Source organism: Prionailurus viverrinus, chromosome B2, assembly GCF_022837055.1.
Source record: "Prionailurus viverrinus isolate Anna chromosome B2, UM_Priviv_1.0, whole genome shotgun sequence".
Taxonomy (NCBI): Eukaryota; Metazoa; Chordata; class Mammalia; order Carnivora; family Felidae; genus Prionailurus; species Prionailurus viverrinus.
In genome coordinates this window covers 51911518-51931782 of record NC_062565.1, presented here as the reverse complement: position 1 = coordinate 51931782, position 20265 = coordinate 51911518, and the positions used below count along the sequence as shown (strand labels likewise).

Below are 20265 nucleotides of genomic sequence, written 5' to 3'. Positions count from 1 at the left end.
CTGCTCTCAAATCTATCTCATCTCAGAATAGAATGACTCAGAACTAGGATGCTAAACTGAACTGTTTGTAAATGTTAAAGACTTATCTTAGTCTCTGTACTGGGAACACCATTTCACAGGATATGGGGTGTAGAGATGTCACATAGACACTTTTGGGAAATTTTATTGTAAAGGAAGCAATATTGCTGAAACTGAAAAGACACGTAAATTAACATAGAGATAATGGTGGAATGTGAAACAAACTCAGAGAGTGAAGCAGTCAGAGCCAGGCTGGGCTTCTTGGGATAAGTAAGAAACTTTATGATTTTTTTCTCTAAAGTTTATTTTTATTTATTTTGAGGGTGAGAGAGAGAACAAGCAGGGGAGGGGTAGAGGAGAAGGAGACAGCCAAAATCCCAAGCAGGCTCCGTGCTGTCAGCATAGAGCCAGACGCGGACCTCGAATCCATGGACCATGAGATCATGAACTAAGCTGAAATCAAGAGTCGGATGCTTAACCAACTGAGCCACCCAGGTGCCCCAAGAAAATTTATGGTTAAATAGAATGCCCCTCTCATTTGGCTACATTTTAGTCTTATATTTTTACTGGATTCCTCCTTGTTCTACACTCAACCCATATTAAAGTCCTTCTAATTCCTTAAATATTCTCACTGTGAGACTATGCATTTGCTACCTACTTTTCCTGAAACATGATCTTCCCTTCCCATATACTTTTAGTAACCCCCACTTGCTCTACAGAAGGAGCTACCTCTTCCAGGGAGTCTTCTCTGGCCTCTGAATTGGGAGCTATGAGCCTTCCTATATGATGCACATCCTCACTACTCAATATAAATTCCTATCCTATTTCCATCTTTACACTTAAGACACTGTGTGTTAGCACCTGCTTCTCTCTCCTCTCTCTTTCTCTCTCAATTTACTTGAGGACAGGGCAGTATATAATTGGTATTTGTATTCTTAATGCCATTAACACGGCACCTGACACATATTACAGACTTAAAAAAAGTTTCTTATTGAAAAATCAAGCAGAAGTCTTTATGTACAGATTAAATATGTGTGGTCAAAGTAAGTGAGGTTAGGAAAAAAAGATACATTTATTTTATCCTAAGAAAATTTTTAGTAATGGGGCACCTGGCTGGCTCAGTCAGTAGACCATGAGACTCTTGATATTGGGGTTTTAAGTTCGAGCCTCACATTGGGTGTAGAGATTACTTAAAAAATAAAAACTTAAAAAAAGAGAGAAGTTTTAGTAAAATAAAATATAGCAATTGCTTCAGAAAACCTATGTGGTAAAAATACATCGAATGAATCTTGGCACTGGACTTTCCTTGTAGTATTGGTAGGATATTCTTATTGAAGCCAAAAGGAACTGAAAGTTTTGTTTTGTTTTGTTTTAACATTCTGTCTCTGACTTCTGGTAGAATAGAATAATAATTCTCATCTCATAAAGATTTTTAAGTATGAGGGTTATGCACTACTTTAGTGATTATGGGTAAAGTTGGTACCAAATACATGTATTAATTTATTCAATATGAAGCAGTGATTCTCAAAATTTTTCAATGAATATTTTCTAAAAACAGAACACAAAATCACAGAGGGTCTGGCAGATGTGGATGACATCAGCTCTCCACAAACTCAGAATTTGTGCCTTTGGTTTTTTCTTCTCTTTAAGACTTATGAAAATTTGGAATTCTATTCCAAAATATAACTCTATTTATTCTGATATTAAAATGTCCCTGTCAATTCTTTTACAGTCTTCAGCCACTTTTGCAGTCAGGGGGAGCCATGTGAATGAGTTCTAGCCAAAGAAGCGTGAATGAAGTGATAAGTGTCAATACTAAGCCAAGGCTTTAAGTAAATATAAGAAGCCCTCCTCATGTTCTTTGTTTTCCATCAGCTGAATAAGATCACATGTGACCCTAAGAGATGGCAGAGTGACAACGTGTAGAGAGCTTGGGCCCCGAGACCATGTGGAAGAGAGCTACACAGAAACTGGGATCACCCATCTTGAACTATTATGTGAACAAGAAATTTTAAACATCTATTTGTTGCAACGACTACTGTTATTCAAACCAGTAGCCCCCCCCACCAAAAAAAAAAAAAAGAAGAAGAACTAAGCATTTGGCAGTTCAAAGATATCCTAACCCCCAAATGAAATTTTTTTTTTGTCTATACTAATTATCACATATTTATTTGGATTTTTGAAATAAGTGCTGTTGAAATGTTCTTTCAACTGTCTTAGACTTTGCCATGCATTAAAAACCTCTAATTAAAACATCTGCTCAGAATTTCTCAATGTGCCATAGGTTAAAGCAAGAAAATTCAGGCTTAATATTTAGTTTTTATTCAGAAAGGAAGAGGCAAAAAAAAAAAAAAGGAAGGATGAATGGGGAAAAACGAGTGGTGGCCCCCCTAAAGCTATGTCAAATAATTTGTAATGGCACTGAATAATGCTCATGGAATCCTTATTATTTATGATATGCATAGAATATATGGAAAAAAGCTCACAGAATCTTGTTATTTATGATATGTATAGAAAATATGGAAAAATATACTAGAAACCTCACTCTGAAACATTTTTATACTTTCCTATATGGCAAGTATCATTGACTGGATGGAGGGATCAGTGGATGGACAGATATATATAAACCAAAGGCTTATTACTACAAAGTAGACAATCATTATTAACATAATTAGTCACTAACATAAAAATTATGACTTTAATTACCCTTTAACACTGTATTCATAATCTGTAAAATATTATTGCCTTACTATTACATGGTAACATTTTTTCTCATAAATAATGATTTAAAAATCTAAAAGAATAAATTAGAGAATCATAAAAATCACTGAAATTAAAATCATCATGACCTCTCATCCCGATTTTTCTATTTTCTCCAAGTCCATCAACCCTCCCTTTTCATCGGTCTTAAGTTTTCTGCCGTTTGACCCATACTTAGGTCAATACTCATACCTAAATCCCCTGTTTTTTTCTGACTCTTCATTCATTATACTCATCTGGAAAACTGCCCATACTGAATGAATTCAACTACCTGTTTCTGCCTGCAAACACTTAGCTGACTACAATTGCAGAAAACATACACGAGAGGGCTGAAGGGTACCATTATCAATGTGTAGTGATTTCTTCAGGTTCCTCTGGGCAACTGCTTCTCCTAAACATTTAGAAGACCATTGCCATATATCACCATTCTATACCTCAAATGTCTGATAATGTGACCCTCCTACCACCTCTTCCCTCTACAGATAACCTTACCTTCTACATCCTGGAGATAAATAAAAAATTTAGAAAGGATAATTTTATAGGAATTTTGCTCAATTTACCACTATCTTAAACGCTAAAACAGTTTCATCTAACTTCAGATTCTCTGCCTTCTTTCCTCATATAAGAGGGTTGCCACCCAGTCTCTTTCTAAGACCAATCTCTTCACTTACTCTGGATTCGAATTCTTACAGCTTTATAGCTTTCTTGGATATATTTAAACAAACAAACAAACAAAGGGATTAAAAAATGTGCTGGCCTCTCCTTTTCTTTCTTTGTAGACGCATCATTTTCTAGCCAGTCATTAAATATTGGATTTTCCCATGGTGTAATCTTAATCAATCTTTGCTTTTTTTCTTATTCTGTTTAGTCCCATCCATCTTTAAACCTTATCTCTCCTATGACATTGAGATCAGTATATCTGCTTCTCTGATGCCTATCTGCATATTTATATCTTAAAGACACCTCAAAATCATCAGGCCCAATAGTGAACTCCTTCCTCATCTCACTCTCCATGTTCTATTACAAAACTGTCACACCTGCCATCTTTTCTCCTTAAATCCCTCTTTTTTTTCTTAATTTCTTAATGTTTGTTTATTTTTCAGAGAGAGAGACAGAGTGTGAGCAGGAGAGGGGCAGAGAGAGAGGGTGACACAGAATTCAAAGCAGATTCCAGGCTCTGAGCTGTCAGCACAGAGCTCCCAATGCAGGGCTCAAACTCTCGGACCATGACTCGGATCATGACTCTCGGGTCATGAGATCATGAGCTGAGCCAAGGTCAGACACTTAACCAACTGAGCCACCCAGGCGTCCCTTTCTTTAAGTATTTCTTGATCCATTCATGTCTCTCCAACTCCTCCACCACTGTATCAAGTCCAGACTGAAATCTTTTAAAAAATACAAAGAAAGATACCACCTTACTATTTAAAACACTTCAGTGACTTCCCACTGCTCAAGATCCTTAACCAAATTCTTAACATACTTGACTACATTCTCTAAAGTGGGCTACAAATCCCTGCCTTCTGCGAATCAGCAAACATGATGCTCTTTGTATTTATATAACATTTGTATCTTTCTGAACGTAGAGCCTTTTTACAAGTTGCCCCTTAGCCTGGATCTATTCAGCCCATACATCTCAGTTCATACATTTCTGCCTCAGGGACATTTCTCAGATCTTCAAGTCTATTTCAAGCATTGTTAAGTTCTCTTACCACTCTCTACCTTGTCTTTGTAAAATCTATCATATGGGTTTTTCTTTAATATCTGGTTGTAGTGTGAAGGCAAGGAGTGTTTGTTTGTTTTTTAGTTTTTCTCACCATGTATCCTATTCAGCACAGAATCAGGAACAACATGGATTCTCTTTTAATATTTATTGACTATATAGAAACAAGAAATTTAGAAAGCATTCTATTTGTACCCAGTTTAAGTCATATAATGAATTTGCATTAAAGTTTACAGACAGCTCTGACTTGATTTTTTTTGATGATTCACTCAAACCAGATGTCTTCACAGTTATGTATGGGAGATATGCCGAATTTCTATCATTTTGCCTAATTTCTTACACGTTCAATTTAATTTAAAAAAATTTGAAGTTATCATTGACAATCTACTCGCAAACCACCTTTGTTATTCTTCAATCTATTCTTCTTGGACTGTTGCTATGTTTGCTTTTCTTCCAGCTACCATTTCGCACTAGTTTGTTTCCTTTCTCTCTGGGTTACTATATAATATTTGTAAGTAAAAAAGTTGATATGACTTTTTAATTTAAGCATAATTAACAGAGTTACATTAGTTTCTGATGTACAATATGATTCAACATTTCTATACATTACTCAGTGCTCATACACTAAGTGTATTCTCAATCCCCTTTATCTATATCACCTGTCCCGCACCAAGCTCTCCTCTGGTAACCACCAGTTTGTTCCCTGTATTTCAGAGTTTGGTTCTTGTTTGTCTCTGTTTCCTTTTTTTCTTTCTTAAATTCCACATATGAGTGAAACCTTATGGTATTTCTCTTTCTCTGTCTGACTTACTTCACTTAGTGTTTTACCCCCAAGATCCATCCAAGTTGTTACAAATGAGAAGACCTCAAAAAACAAAAACAAAAACAAAAATCAATGACCCCAAATACACACACACACACACACACACACACACACACACACACACACACTGTTTAGCACCAAAACACTTTTTTTTTTGCCTAATAGCTAAATGTCAATTAGTAGACTATAAGTTTAATGAGGTTCAGGATCTGTGTCTACTGATATATCGCTAACACATAAAACAATTCTTAGAACATTCAGATAATCAATAAATATTTGTTGCATAAATGAACTTTCACCTAAGACATTATTGAACAATGGCAAAATACATCCTAGAATTATTTTATCCTTCTCTTTTGGTGACATATGGACTACTGTATCTTCATTAAAATTCTTTCCCATAGCAGGATTACAATATGAGGAAAAGTCAATGTTTATCCCAATAATTTCCTTTAATTTTCTAAAATTTATAACTCCTGGATATTTTTAAAATTTTAGTTCTAGTAGTCATTCTTGAGATCATATGTAAATGTGTTAACTACACTACTTTATCAACTTCTGACTGAAGGATTAAAGAAAGCTCAGGACCTTTGATAGACAGAGACATAAGACACTGTAATGATATGTAGATGTGAAATAAGATCATAATATAAAGAACATTGGCCATGATAAAAAAAAAATCTCAAATACTACACACACACACACACCAAATTTTAACACCTCTAAAGTTGAAATACATCTAACAATCAGTGGGTTTCTTAGTTTAAGTGGTAATATTTTCTTCTTTGTATTGGTGTATAAATAATGCCATATCTCAAAACACATGGCATTTTTTGTTCAATTAGATCCTTTTACAACATAGTATCCATAATGGGGGTGAACAAATGTTTCGGAAAGGGAAGAGAGAGGAGTTAAATAAGATTATAAGGAGCAAAGGAAGGCATTACAAGTGTTTTTCTACCTACCACAATTCTGTGTTTATATGTATGGAAATACATAGCTTTTATTACCTTATGCTAGAGTCAATCATGAATATGTCTACTTCATTCCTTAAACTCCTTAAGAGCAGGGCTATGTGTTAATCCTCCTTGTATTCCCTAGAGCTGGGCACTTGATAGAAGTTTAAATTCATTTGTTCAAGTAAGTTAAATCTAATAGCTTTGTCTTCTACAGAAAGGGCAGCAAATAGAATTTGTTGTGATAAATTTGTAAGGTACTTCATAGGAGAATATTAAGCTCTCTGATAAGGAACATTAACTTACTTGGGCTATTTGATTACTCTCTAATTCACTGATGCATTAATTTTCTGAATGCAGTAATTACCGTCAGGAATTACTAATGGAGAAATGAATTAAAATCTACTGCTCCAGGGCACCTAACAATGCCCAGGTGACCTGAAATATTTCCGAAAAATAAATATATTCTCCAAAAGCAATTTGCCTACCGGCAGAATAAGCCTTGCTAATTGCCACACATGTGAGGGAAATTTACAAAGGTCTCCATTTCCTAGGAGTTTATAAAAGTGAACACATTACTGCAACTGACATACTGAACATGGAAGATACACAAACAGTGTCTGTGTAATTAAATATAAACACATTTATATCTTGTTCAACCCCAGCATGAATGAATTTAAGAGTAGAGTGAAGAAAACATGACCAGAATGGCTAAATAGGGAATACAGATGATAAGTCATCAGCTCCAATAAATCAACAAAGGCTCTGCATCAATGTTGGCATTTTCAGAGCTCTCTAAGTGAGAATAAACATCATTTCAATCACCAAATATGTGCTAGGAAAATTCTTCCAAATCAAGAACATTACTAGAAAAGACAAAAATTAATAATGAAAATACATAGGAAAGGGAGGTTTTGAAGGAATATGACTTTCAAACTAAAGGCAAACAGAACTCAAGCAAAGCTGAATTTCTAGTTATAGTGGAAGTGCAAAGGCATTTGTATGTCATTTGCCTTCCTGAAAACTCATACATCAATTAGGAATGAAAAAACAAAGTAGACAAAATAGACTTTTAAATATCAGTACCTACTTTCTATCTTTAGTGAGCCAAAGAGCTATAATCCCAAATAGCAATTTTGAGTAATAATGAAAAATACATTTTGTTCTGTACCCAAACTAGAGTGGATACTGAGTAACAACCCTTGCCACTACTCTCCCGTTCGTCTCCAGACCTTCACAAGTACATTTTCCCCTTAAAAGTATGCCAGGCAGTCCAGAAATACCTCTAAAGATCTTTATAATGAGGGCCATGAGCAGGCCATGGCGATCACACTTCAGTCCCTTCCCACTAGACCCATGGAAAGTCAGCTCAACAAGAAATCACACTGGAAGCTCAATGGGCTGCTGAAGTCCTGGGCAAACCACCAGAGACAATGGTTGAAAGATGGAGACAGATGAAGCAAAAATAAAGGCAAAGAGTAGCATATGGCAGCAAAGATATTTGCAAGGGATTTATTCTGAGTCCCACCAAACTCTCTGGGCTGTGGACTAAGGACAGAGTTGATCTGATGAGCATGGGCCCAAGAATTACAAACTTCAGGTTAAAGCAGAGGAGTGCCTCAGCTCGTTCCTGCACCTTCCCCTCACTCTATTTCTCAACAAAGACCTGCTTCATTTAAAGATGAGGCCTGAACAAGAACTAGCGTTGAACATATGGTAAAAATATTCATTCTTTGGATAGGAAAAGCATTAAATGCATGATGGGTCAGCAGTGGATTAGGTGGTTTGACAACACTGATGAATAATATAGGCACCTCCTCTCACAGAGTTTCATGAAAGGGGAGACAGAGATCACAATGAACATCAAAAGCTAGTTAAGTTAAATAGTAGGTGAGAAAGTGATCATTGTTATTAAAAAAATAAATGTATTAGGGAAAGGGTATCAGAAGTGCTAGAGGAGAGGGCAGGTGGCAGCAATGAATAGGACAGTCAGGAAGCCACACTGAGAAGATGAGATCTAAGCAAAGAGTAGATGGTGACATGGAAACAATAGAAAGCATTTTAGGCAGAGGGAGAGAGATGGGGTGTGGATTCCTGAAACATTAAAGGATACCAGATCAGGAAGAAGAAGATACAGATTAACAGAAATTGAGACCAGAAAGTTGAGGGGGGTGTTGGCAGGCAGATGGGGGAGTCCTCATATCAGGTAGACCTTTGTAAAGACCTTGGCTTTTACTCTGTGGGAAATGAGAAAATTACAGAGTTTTGAGAAATGGAGTGACAAGATCTAATGTTCTAAAAGGAACATTTCTCTGTTGAGAATAGACTATTGAGGGCAAAGGTAAGTGCAGGAAGACCCATGTATAAGATAATGAGTAATGGTGGTTCAGGCAAGGGTGGGGTAGTTCAGACAATGAAAATTGGTTGGATTCTAGATGTAAGTTGGAAGAGCCAACAGAGTTTCTGAAATTTGAAGTGAGTTGCAAGGAAAGGAATAAAAGATAATTTCAAAGGTTCCAAAGTTTCCAGCCAGAGCATATGGAAAGATGTCATTGTCATCAGTAGATGACAGATGACGATAGATGATAGATACTGTTCAGAAAGTAGAAAGGGGAAGATTGGGAGTTCAGTATTGGAAGGGCTGAATTTGAATCATTTATTAGGAATCTAGGTGGGGGTGTCAAGTAGACCATGGAATGTATGAATCTGGAGTTCAGGAGAGAGATCTGGACTGGAGAGAAAAAAAGGGAAAATTGCTTCTGCATATTGTTGAATAGTGGAGAGGGTCTGGGGTCTACAATACAGCAAAAGGGATTGAGGTAGGAGCATTATCTATGTAAGAAGTGGGAAGAAAGAGTGGAAGGAAAGCTATGCGGGTGTGTGGTATCTGTGATACTGGGGGTTGTTCTCTGATTGCTTTAATCTTTTTGGTGAAATAGAATTCAGGGTTATGGGCTAAGAACACAAGGATGTAGGAATTGGGAATTCAAGAAAAAAGGAAAAGTTTTGAGATAATCAACTGAAGGGAGGGGCAATAAACAGAACAGGAATCCAGAATATGATTGTCTGGTAGTATAAAACAACAAAATACCTGATACAAATTAAATTCAAGGACAGAAAAGCCATCATAAAAAATACGTGCTTATCATTGATTCTATTAACATACAACAAAGTTTAAACAAGCATTAATAGTATGATTTCAGAGCAGAATGCATATTCTATAATCCTACAATATGTAAAAATAATAATACTACTAATAAATATAAGATGTACGAGAGCAAGAGAGATGGGGAGAAGTATAAGAATGATAAATTTCCTGGGTGCCTGGGTGGCTTAGTCGGTTAGACGTCCAACTTTTGATTTTGGCTCACATCACGATCTCACGGTTCATGAGATTGAACCCTATGGCAGGCTCTGTACTAAACATGGAGCCTGCTTAGGATTCTCTCCTTCTCTCCCTCCCTCTGCCCCTTTCCCCCAAGCTCGCTCTCTCTCTCTCTCTCTCTCTCAAAAAAAAAAAAATGAAGAATTTCCTCATTTTGTTAATAATAGATATAATCCTAAATTGAAATGTGTAATTAAAAATGAATTATTGCTCCAATCTGTAATTCTCTTAACATACATTTTTTCTTAAGTGTAAATGGTTCTTTTAGGAACTAGCATTTCTTGTGTTGAAGTACCAAAAAGTCTCATTTCATTAAATTCAAGTAAAATTAACCTGAATATTAGTATTTTTAATTTTTTAATGTTTATTTATTTTTGAGACAGAGAGAGAGCATGAGCAGGGAAGAGGCAGAGAGACACAGAATCTGAAGCGTGGCTTGAACTCATGAGCTGTGAGATCATGACCTGAGCCAAAGTCTGATGCCCAACCAACTGATCCACCCAGGCACCCAGGCCCCTGAATATTAGTATTTTTAAGTGTCATTATCCTATATTGTCTATTTTTGTTTGTCTCTCTTTTCATCAACAGAGAGAGAAACAGAGAATTACTTGACATGCTCCTCACCAAACGTTAATAGTGAGGTTAATCTAATTTGGGAGGATTTTTTTTTACTATCTTCTTTTTAGGTAATACATTTTTTTTCATATATATACTGTATAATAATTTAATGAGCATGTATGCATTTTTTAAAAATTTTATTTTAGGGGCAGCTGGGTGGCTCAGTCAGTTAAGCGGCCGACTTCAGCTCAGGTCATGATCTCGCGGTCCATGAGTTCGAGCCCCACGTCAGGCTCTGTGCTGACAGCTCAGAGCCTGGAGCCTGTTTCGGATTCTGTGTCTCCCTCTCTCTGACCCTCCCCTGTTCATGCTCTGTCTCTCTCTGTCTCAAAAATAAATAAACGTTAAAAAAAAAAATTAAAAAAAAAAATTTTATTTTAGACAGCCAACTAAAACACCCAGAAGCCCCTGTATTTTACCTATTTTTTTAATGTTTATTTTTGAGAGAGAGAGCACAATTGGGGGAGGTGCAGAGAGAGGGGGACAGAGGATCCAGAGTGGGCTCCATGCTGACAGCAGAGTCCAATGCGGGGCTCAAATTTACCAACGGTGAGATCATGACCTGAGCCAAAGTCCGATGCTCAACCAACTGAGTCACCCAGTTGCCCCTATTTTTTAAGTGATACTTTTGAAAAAAATTAAGGCAAACACCTTGTTCCATATAACCTAAAATGTAGGGTAATCAGAAACTATCTTACCCTCAAAAGAGGAGCAGTGTTGAGTGACCAAAACTATACAGAATAATCTATTAAAATGGAAAAGAAAAACAGCCAGGATTTAAAGGGATACTGAGAAATGCATTCATATATGTTGCTAATGAATACTCTAGCAATGTTTCATTTGTCATAAAATTTTAAGAACTTCCCTATCTCATTTTCTTCTGATAGACATTTAATTATCTAGCCACCTTTCTCCCTCTGTGTGTGTGTGTGTGTGTGTGTGTGTGTGTGTACACATATACATATACATATACACACACCTAGGAGAAACATAAAAATATTCCAAACTCTCAAGAAAAGTTACCTCTGGATGGTGAAATTATAGTTACATTTTCCCCCAACTGTAGTTTCTCAATAGCCTATATTAACATGAAATGCCATATATTTCAATTCTAATATACACATATTTTCACATCCTGGAAATCAAGACAAGTCATAAAATTAGTAGTAGCTTAGATTCAAAGAAATATGGTAATTTTGTAATTGAAATGTAAGAGTATTTAAAATGAAGGAGAGATGACAAAGAGACATCACAGAAGATAACTTGTCTACAGTCCTTAGAGTTGACTCGGAATATTTGAAAGATCAGTAAGAAGGAGGTGGTGATTTGATTGTAGCTCAGGTTGTTTTTGTGCAAGCTTAAACAAATTTAGAGAGGAAGAACATGTTCAACAGGAATAAAGTCATTTACTATGATGGCAAAATGAGAGAAGTGAAGGTTTGGATGGAAATGAAAGAAAAAGACACAAAAACCTTTCCTGTAGTATTTCATTTGAATTGGAGTGAGACATTATGAGAAAGAGCTTAAAGATGGGGCAGAGTCAGAATGAGTTGGAGAAGACACTGGGGAAAGTGGCCTCAGATGACCACACTCTCCTTTTGACTAGGGTCCATTTGTGAAATTACTTACTCTTGAAACGCAACCAAATTTTGAAGTTATTTCTTGCCCTGGTGGAGATGAATATATTTTACTCTCAAACTGGTGAGTGTAATTTCTACAATTCTCACATAAATATAAAAAATAATTTTGGGGGTGCCTGGGTGGCTCAGTGGGTCAAGCATTCAACTCTTGATTGGGTCATGATCTCACAGTTTGCAAGTTTGAGCCCCATGTGGGGGTTCTGCACTGAACCCTCTGCCCCTCCTCCACGCTCTCTTTCCTTCTCTCTCTCTCAATCTCTCTCTCTCTCAAAATAAGTAAATAAACTTAAAAAATAATTTTGTACTGAATTAAAGGTGACCCTATTCTTTCTGTTTAATCGTTACCATTTGTAATTCCATCTAAAACCATCTCCCCAAATTCTAATATACTTTGGATTTGTACCCTTCCTTTGCTTATGCCATATACAGAATTCGTTCCAATAATATATTTTCCTTGCCCTTAAAACAGATTTTTAGAACACACTCACAAGTGAGAGACAGGAAATGGTCATCTTTACCACCTGAGTGACCCCTTAATTGGACTTTAAAATAACAAGTAAATAGTGCCAAGGTTTGGATAATTTTTAATTTGTATGGAAACCCCTCATACCAAGGTGAATTCTGGTACCTGTATGCACTACATACGCTTAGTTTCATTTTCCAAAAGCATTAAATGAAGATTTTTAAGGAATTGTCTTACCCAGTGAGTTTGACGGCATGTGTCTGAAGCTTTCGATATTTTCCTGATTCTTCATTTGCTTTTTTGGTAATATGTCTATATATCCCTGTCTTATAATGGAAGAAATCCTCATGGACTTGCATTATGGCTAAAATAAAACCCAACAAAATAAATGCAACAGTTTGACACAATTCTCTTTAAAAACCTCTGAAATTCTCACAGAACAATCAGTGGTTCAATTGCCATGAGAGTCTAAAGAAGAAACTTTGCAATTCAGCCTAATTTTCTTTCGTACTTAGTTTAATTGCTGCAGTATTTTTTTTGGTTCTCTTATAAAAACAGCGTTTAGCTATTTAGAATATTACTTAAGTACACATTCTACCTTTAAACCACCATCTATTCCTAATTGACAGAAGCGCTATTACCAGGAATTGAGACCCTTGCAGGCAAGCCCCCGTACACTTGGCTAGTGATTGCTGTTTCTCCATGAACTTGGGGCTTCACCAGGAGCCTCTTAAAATTCCAATTAAGCTGGCAGTGAAGGGTGAACCCAGCAAACAGGGCTTAAAGTAATTGTCCTTAATCCCTGCAAGTAAATACAAACCTTTCCTTGGTGAGTTTGAATAAAAAGCAAACCCTTGGCAAAAGAATGCTCTGACAAGATTTCATCCTCCCGGCTCTGAAGAGCTAAGCCACTGTTTTATTTTTTTAGAAAGTAAGAGCTTATACTTGATAAAGCTCTCCTTCATTCCCTCGCCTAGATTACTTCTTTTCTGTATCATGTGCTGCTTTGTTGAATGGCTAGGATAATTTAGGGTGAAGGTGTTAAAGTTTTAGAAGACATGCACTGAAAATATTTTTAGTTGGGACTAGATAAGTATATGTTGATAAGTGCACAATGCTTGTCTATATTAGTTTGACATGCTTTTTAAATAAAATAAAAACTAAGGTCACAGGCATTTGATAGATCCTAAAATGAAGCTTTAACTCCAAAGTCAAATATAACTTTTTAATATTCCACCTTTTATTTCTTTTTTTAATGTTTCATACCTTTCCTGATGCTGTTTAAATATTCTCAAAAGCGGTTAACTTTTTTTTATCTGCTTTAAAATACTTTCCCATAGGATTTTAAGAATTTATGTAACTGTACTTAATGCAGATCTTCTTTAGTTCTCTTTTCAGCATCTAAAATTACTTGCAATTCTATAGATTTTAGAGGGCTGCACACAGTATTATTTATTCAGCATTCTATTGCGTTTTACATTCTTTTGTAGTGAGAGAGGAGAAAATGAGGCAACATGTTGCATGTACAGCAAGATGAGTCAACCCGCATTTATCTAAATGTGAAGATACTGCCAGGGGTTTTTCCCTTCTAGAGAACCATTGACCGCTTCAGCTCTTCTCAACTCTGCCTAAGCACCATGAATAAAATATACACTTCACTGCTAAAAAAAAGAGTGCCAAGCGAAGTAGCATGGGTGAGAGATCATCATGATCAACTTGAGGGTGGCTCCTTCCTTCAGACTTGATGAACCCATAAAGATATGACTGTATGTTACTGTAGTGCAATTCCACTTTGGGAAAACTGCATCCAACTTTAGCACACAGAATTATAACAAGGTATGAGGGCAGGAAGGAGTCCACATTGATTCAGCTCTATCTCCCGCTCCTGACTCAGTCTGGCAGGAGGAAGGGTCTTGACAAACATTTGTTGAATGGCTGTGGAATAATTTGGATTTCAACTTTACTGTTTTCAGATTTTTATTTTTGATTCTTACTTTTGATCATTTTTGATTCATATGTGAAATTCATGAACATTGACGTACTTGAGCCTTAAAAAACAAACCTAAGGTGTTCTCAATTTTAAAGAATTACGCTCCAAATTTCTTCTGACTGATTAAAAGAGAGAGAAACTGGAAAGATTACTGCAATGATCTGAAGATAAAGAGAGCTTAAATAACTTGCCCCAAATCATTTTAGGAGCAAAGGTCAAAGGTGGAATTTTGTATGCAGCCTTGAGTTCTAATGCCTGTGCTCCTTTTAAATTTGTCACAAGAACTCACCTTAATGAAGCATGCATGTAAATCATACATGAATCTCCCACTCTTACAACAGTCAATAAAAGTTACATAATTACAAGGAAAAACAATTCTCTTCATTTGTTTCATGTTTTGTGTAAGGTCTCAGGATTTTTCGACTTAAATTCAGGACATGTTTAGTGGAAGCTCTGGCTTCCCAATAAATGTTAAGTGGTGATAATGATCAGTAATAATTCTTCCAAAATAACTTTGAAACCCATTGTTCCTGCTAGATGTTGAACCAATACTAATTAGGTCAGCATTCAGGAAAACAAAAGCAGGTTCTGGCCAATAATTCCTTAAGTATATATCAAATGTTTTAATTTAACTTTGGTTAATTTAAATTTATTTGATTCATTCCACTGCACTGATAATACATTTTGGGCCCTTCATGTGTTCACAACCTGAAATTCCATTTTAGGCCTTGGTAGGTTTGTCCTTCCATGCTTTTCCAGGCAATGTTTAGCACAGGGAACATGCTCTATAAACTTATCTTCATCCATTGCAGTGATGCAAAATGAAATAGATAAGCAGAGGAACTATGTCTCAGAGATGATATCTTAAAAATCAAAGCCAATATAAAGTCAGGGTATTATTTTCTTATTTACTGTTAATTTACTATCCCTAACACATTTACAAAATTGATCAAAACAGAAGTCATGTTATAAAACACAAAAGCACACTGGCTTCTTTGATTTCTTTTGACTTTATAGAAAAAGGAAAGTATTTAGATTTTTTTCTACTGCTAATTCTTGATTTTTTTTTCCAATCCATTACCTAACCCCTTTAACATGAAGATGGGAAAATTTCTAATACTTAATACTTAAATATGACTGAACAATTAAGTGAGCCCTGCCACTAAGCATTTCATGTTTGACTGCCTGTTTGCCTGTTTGGCCCATGATCCCTTTTGGAAAGACTTAGCAGACTTTCATCAAATGTGCCACTAGTATTTAGAATTCAATTTATGAATGTGTCTATCTTCTTAAAATGAAATGGCAAATAATGAAGTCATTTGGTGAGCATATATCCTATAATTGCACTGATCTTAGAACTGTTGAAACTTTATGAACACTCTAAAAGTAAAAAATTTCTTTTATTTAGCTCCTTTTGCATGAAATAAAATATAATGCTGTTTATTAAAGAAAGAAATAAGACACAACCATATTTCATCCAAGCTTACCTTGAACTGGTCCATTTTGCATGATTTCTTTCATTATCTCAGTTTCCTAGAAGGAGAAACATCATTGAACATCATTATTGTTATCAGAGCATACTAAGCCTACTATTTGGTGTATAATGTTAGGTATTATGTAATCAATTTAAGAATTCTACAATCCAGTGTGCCTTAACCACTTATAATTTACTCTTAATCATGGCTTGAAATACTCACATGTGAAATACCACTTTGATCAAGTTGCTAAAGACAAGATGCACCCATGTGTTTTACTGACTTTTACCAATAATATTTTCACCAATACTAATTTTTAATTATTATTTGAAATAATAACTTTTGTGGTCACAAATAAGAAATAATTAAAACCATGTTTTATCAGTTTATCCATTATTTTGATCACAGGAACAACCTCAGGTGATTGTTTAGTGAGGTACCTCAGTGTAGGTTAGTATATAAATATTTCTACGTTGTTACTAAGTGCTGTGTAATGCAGCACCTAGTAAGAAGGCAGGTCATTCATTTACTCTTTAATTCATTCATATATGCACATTGGTCACAGAGTATATACCAAAAACTGGAACAGAAACAAATATTGACCCTTTACTTGTCCTCAAGGGATTTACATTTTGGTGGAGTAGATGGAGAATAGCACAACTAATTGCATTATGATATAATAAGTTACATTACAGAGATAAGCACAAAGTTCCTAGGGGTGCAAATGAAAAGGGAAATTAATGTTATGTAGGAGTTAAGAAAAGTTCACAGAGAAGATGAAGTTTTGACCTGGGCCTTGACACATGTGTGGGCTTTTACCGGATGGAAACACGTGGGATACCCACTTGGGTCAGAGGAATGATCGTGCAGCTAAGAAGGAAGCATGAGAGAGCATGATGTATTTATGGAGTGGACAGTAATCCTATTTATCACGAGCATTAGGAGCAGGTGTAGGGGTAGATGCTGGCAGGACAGAGTGTGTAAAGGATTCAGTCAGAACCGAATCATGGAAGACCTATATGCCATTATAAGAATACCGAACCGTAGGGTCACCTGAATGGCTCAGTCAGTTAAGCATCCGACTCTTGATTTCATCTCAGGTCATATGTGACGGTTCATGATATCTAGCCCCTCGTCAGGCTCTGCACTGATGGTGCAGGAGCCTGCTTGGGATTCTCTCTGGCACCTCCCCCACTCTCCCTTTCTCTCTCTCTCAAAATAAATAAATAAATAAACTTTGCCTTAAAAAAAAAAAAAAGAATACCAAACTTATTCTGCAAGTAACTAGACGCCACTGAAGGTTCAGATATTCTGAAAGTGAGCAAGTCTGGGTAAGACTGATATGATGGAGTTAAATTTGTCCAGGCTTTCAACATGAAAAACTAGAATCTAAGGGAGTCATGTTCCCATTTTGGCTGCACCTACTTCAATCATTTTGTCGAGTAAGGCAAAGGATTGATACAATGAGCTACTGCCACAAAAAAGTCACTGAAAAAAAGGTATGATTTAGCTCTTATTTGTCAAGTATGGAAATATATATCATATAATCGTTCATGCTGCTAATATTACAAAGATCAGAAATCTGAGAGTCTTTAATGGACACTTTAAGAATATAAAAAATTATCCCTCAAAACATAGCAACATTTTAGAATATAATAGTTTTTAAATAGTTTTAATAACAGCAGAGCTATATATTTTTGAGAAAGTTAACCATTGTTAATTCTTGCCATTTAGACTTACATTGGAAGAGACTCTGTATGGGGGAGAACATTGGTAGATCCTGTTTGATTTCTCAATGTTGTTGGGACATGGCTTTGTGGCATGCCGTTTTCCCCGCCCATCAGACCTACTCGCCATGGCACAACCATGATTGGTAGCATTTTGGTTCTTGAAAAGTGGATAGCATGCATGGGATACCAGTCTATGAGGAATAAGCAAAGAAGTGAAAGTAGTACTTAGGAAAATGCCCTAATATCGAATCTATGCACAAGTTTACTTAATTAAATATTTATAAATTTTCCTGAAGTTTACTAAGTTACATGTGTAACTTTCAATGGGTTGATTAAATCTAATACACCAGTTCAATATATTACACTCTTCCCTGCTCCCTCATTTTTCTTTATTACAATTTTAAAAATCTTGTTTCAACCTACTTTAATAAATAATTTATCTATGGTATAGAATTTCCTGAAGATGAAAAGTGACTGTCAATAAAATCTATGGTAATATTCATACAGGAAAGGCTTCTTCATTATGAATATTTAATTATAATATAGAAGAGCCAAACTTAATATGAAAAAAACCAAGGATTTTATTATGTTGAGATGGGGTATTTTGATGAATTATGTAAGTTTCAGAGTTAAAGCTGTTTTGTTTCTGTTTTTGCTTTTACATTTTTATGAAGTTATAAACACCTTCTCATAAGATCTAAATCATTATGTTTATGTGGTTCATTTTGGGAGAAATACTATATACTAAGTAGAAAGTTATCAGATGCATACATTGTACAAAAGATAAAGAAAATAATTTTATTTCTGATTTTTAAATTGAACGTAGTAAAAAGCAAAAATTATTTGATACCAAAGCTATGTAATTTATTGAATATAGAAGAAGATCATAAGGAAAATAATAAAATTGCTTTTATACATATTTAGCTTGAATTAGCCATAGAAGTATCAAATATGATTGCTTCAAAAAAATTCAGTAGTGTTCAACAGAGTAAGAGAATGTGAGCAAGGAACATGATGAAAGTAAAGCTGTTAAAGAGAACGCTTAAAAAATTCTTGCATAATATGTATTACTTTGGGATAGTAAGTGCCATGGATTGAATTGTGTCACCCCCAATTCATGTGTTAAAGCCCTAATTCTAAGGTGACGGTATTTGGAGGAGGCCTTTGGGAGATAACTAGCTTTAAATGAAGCAATGAGGTGGTGCCCTGACACTGGATTTAGTGCCCTTATAAGAAGAAGAAGAGATATTGGTGCTCTCTTTCTGCCATTTGAAGACGCAAAAAGGCAAGTTAGGAAGAGGTTCTCTCACCACGACTAGATAAGCTAATATCTTGATCTTGGACTTCTCAGCCTCCAGAACTGTGAGAAATAAATGGTTGTTGTTCAAGCTTCCCAGTCTATGGTATTTTGTTATGGTAACCTAAGCAGACCAATACAGTAAGATTTAGTTTGGTCTCAAAGTTCATTTATGTTTGGAAGCTTCTAAAGGGTATTAATTTTTGCCACAGTGTAAAACAGAAGCCAATCAAGCACCACTGTACCAAAAGGTATCAGTCCAAGTTGTCCATTCAAAGCACCACCTTATTAAGCAACATGCATGAAAAATTTTTAAAGAAATTTATTGCCACCCATCAATATCTGACACCCACGCTTTCATACTACCTGACTGGTCTAGAGCAAACCTAGAGCACTCAGTGGATGATAAAAATATAGGTGAGCAATACATATGTACACTACTCATTATCAGCTGCAGTGTCCTTACCTTGATAACTTGGGTTTTAAGTAGATTAGCCCTTGTGCAGCAGGTATCAGATTACATGAGATACATAAAAAACAACCTGCCTTTCCTCATTAAATGGGATGGTAACCCAATGATAAATTACTAATTTTATTCATCTCGTTCTTAATCTAATTTTTCCCTGGCATTACCCATCTACCTGGGTAAATGAAGACTCTGCAGAGGTATGAGCAATATCAACTACTCTATTCCCGTGGGGACTCAGTAAAGCCATTTGGCTCAGAGCAACCAGGAGACAATGCTTCCTTGAATCCTTCTATTCATTTGGCCAGGAAATATATACATTCTTCAAGTAATGGCTTCCAATAGCTTATAATCTTAGTAGACACCAAATACAGTGTATATTTAAATGTAATACAGGCATTTATATAGGTGTAGCACATATGTTTTTTGGTAAAATCTTAACATTCATTTGTTTCCTTCTTTTAACTCCGAACAGAACTCAGAAGAATACTACAAACATATGTTGGGCAGCTATTTACCCACGTTTTCTCAGGAACCACCAAGCCCTATCGATGCTTCCACTATTGCATCCGTGACGGTTCTTGGGACAGCAAGAGATCAAATTCTGAGGGGATAGATTAGCTGTGTATCGACCTTTGGACTGAATTGCTATTCGGTCAGCTGCCACACCTGTTTCAAACAGAATAGTGATTAATATTCAAAGGGCATATGACATTTTTAATAATTTACATAGCCTTTTTTTTTAATCCTAGTCACCAGAGCTTTATATAATTTAAAATTAAGGCCAATGTCCTTAATATATCATGCATTCCAGCAAAGTCAATGGGGTCATAATTTTGGTCATAATTTTTATCCAGTTGTGGTATTGCTCAATCGTCTTATCAAATTCAAAGACTTTTCTAGTCCCTTGTTCTTTTCTAGTTC

General features: G+C 35.7%; 1 protein-coding gene across 1 annotated transcript in view; it reads right to left on the bottom strand.

Annotated features, from left to right (window-relative positions):
- The window catches only part of TINAG (tubulointerstitial nephritis antigen), a 142956-nt gene that overhangs the window by 29376 nt on the left and 93315 nt on the right, over positions 1-20265 (bottom strand). Inside the window, exons 13-16 of the mRNA XM_047860364.1 lie at positions 19860-20010; positions 17589-17769; positions 15861-15906; positions 12621-12747 (exon numbers count right to left, since the gene is read on the bottom strand). Coding sequence (XP_047716320.1) covers positions 12621-12747; positions 15861-15906; positions 17589-17769; positions 19860-20010 — 505 coding nt within the window. The remainder of the gene's footprint in view (positions 1-12620; positions 12748-15860; positions 15907-17588; positions 17770-19859; positions 20011-20265) is intronic.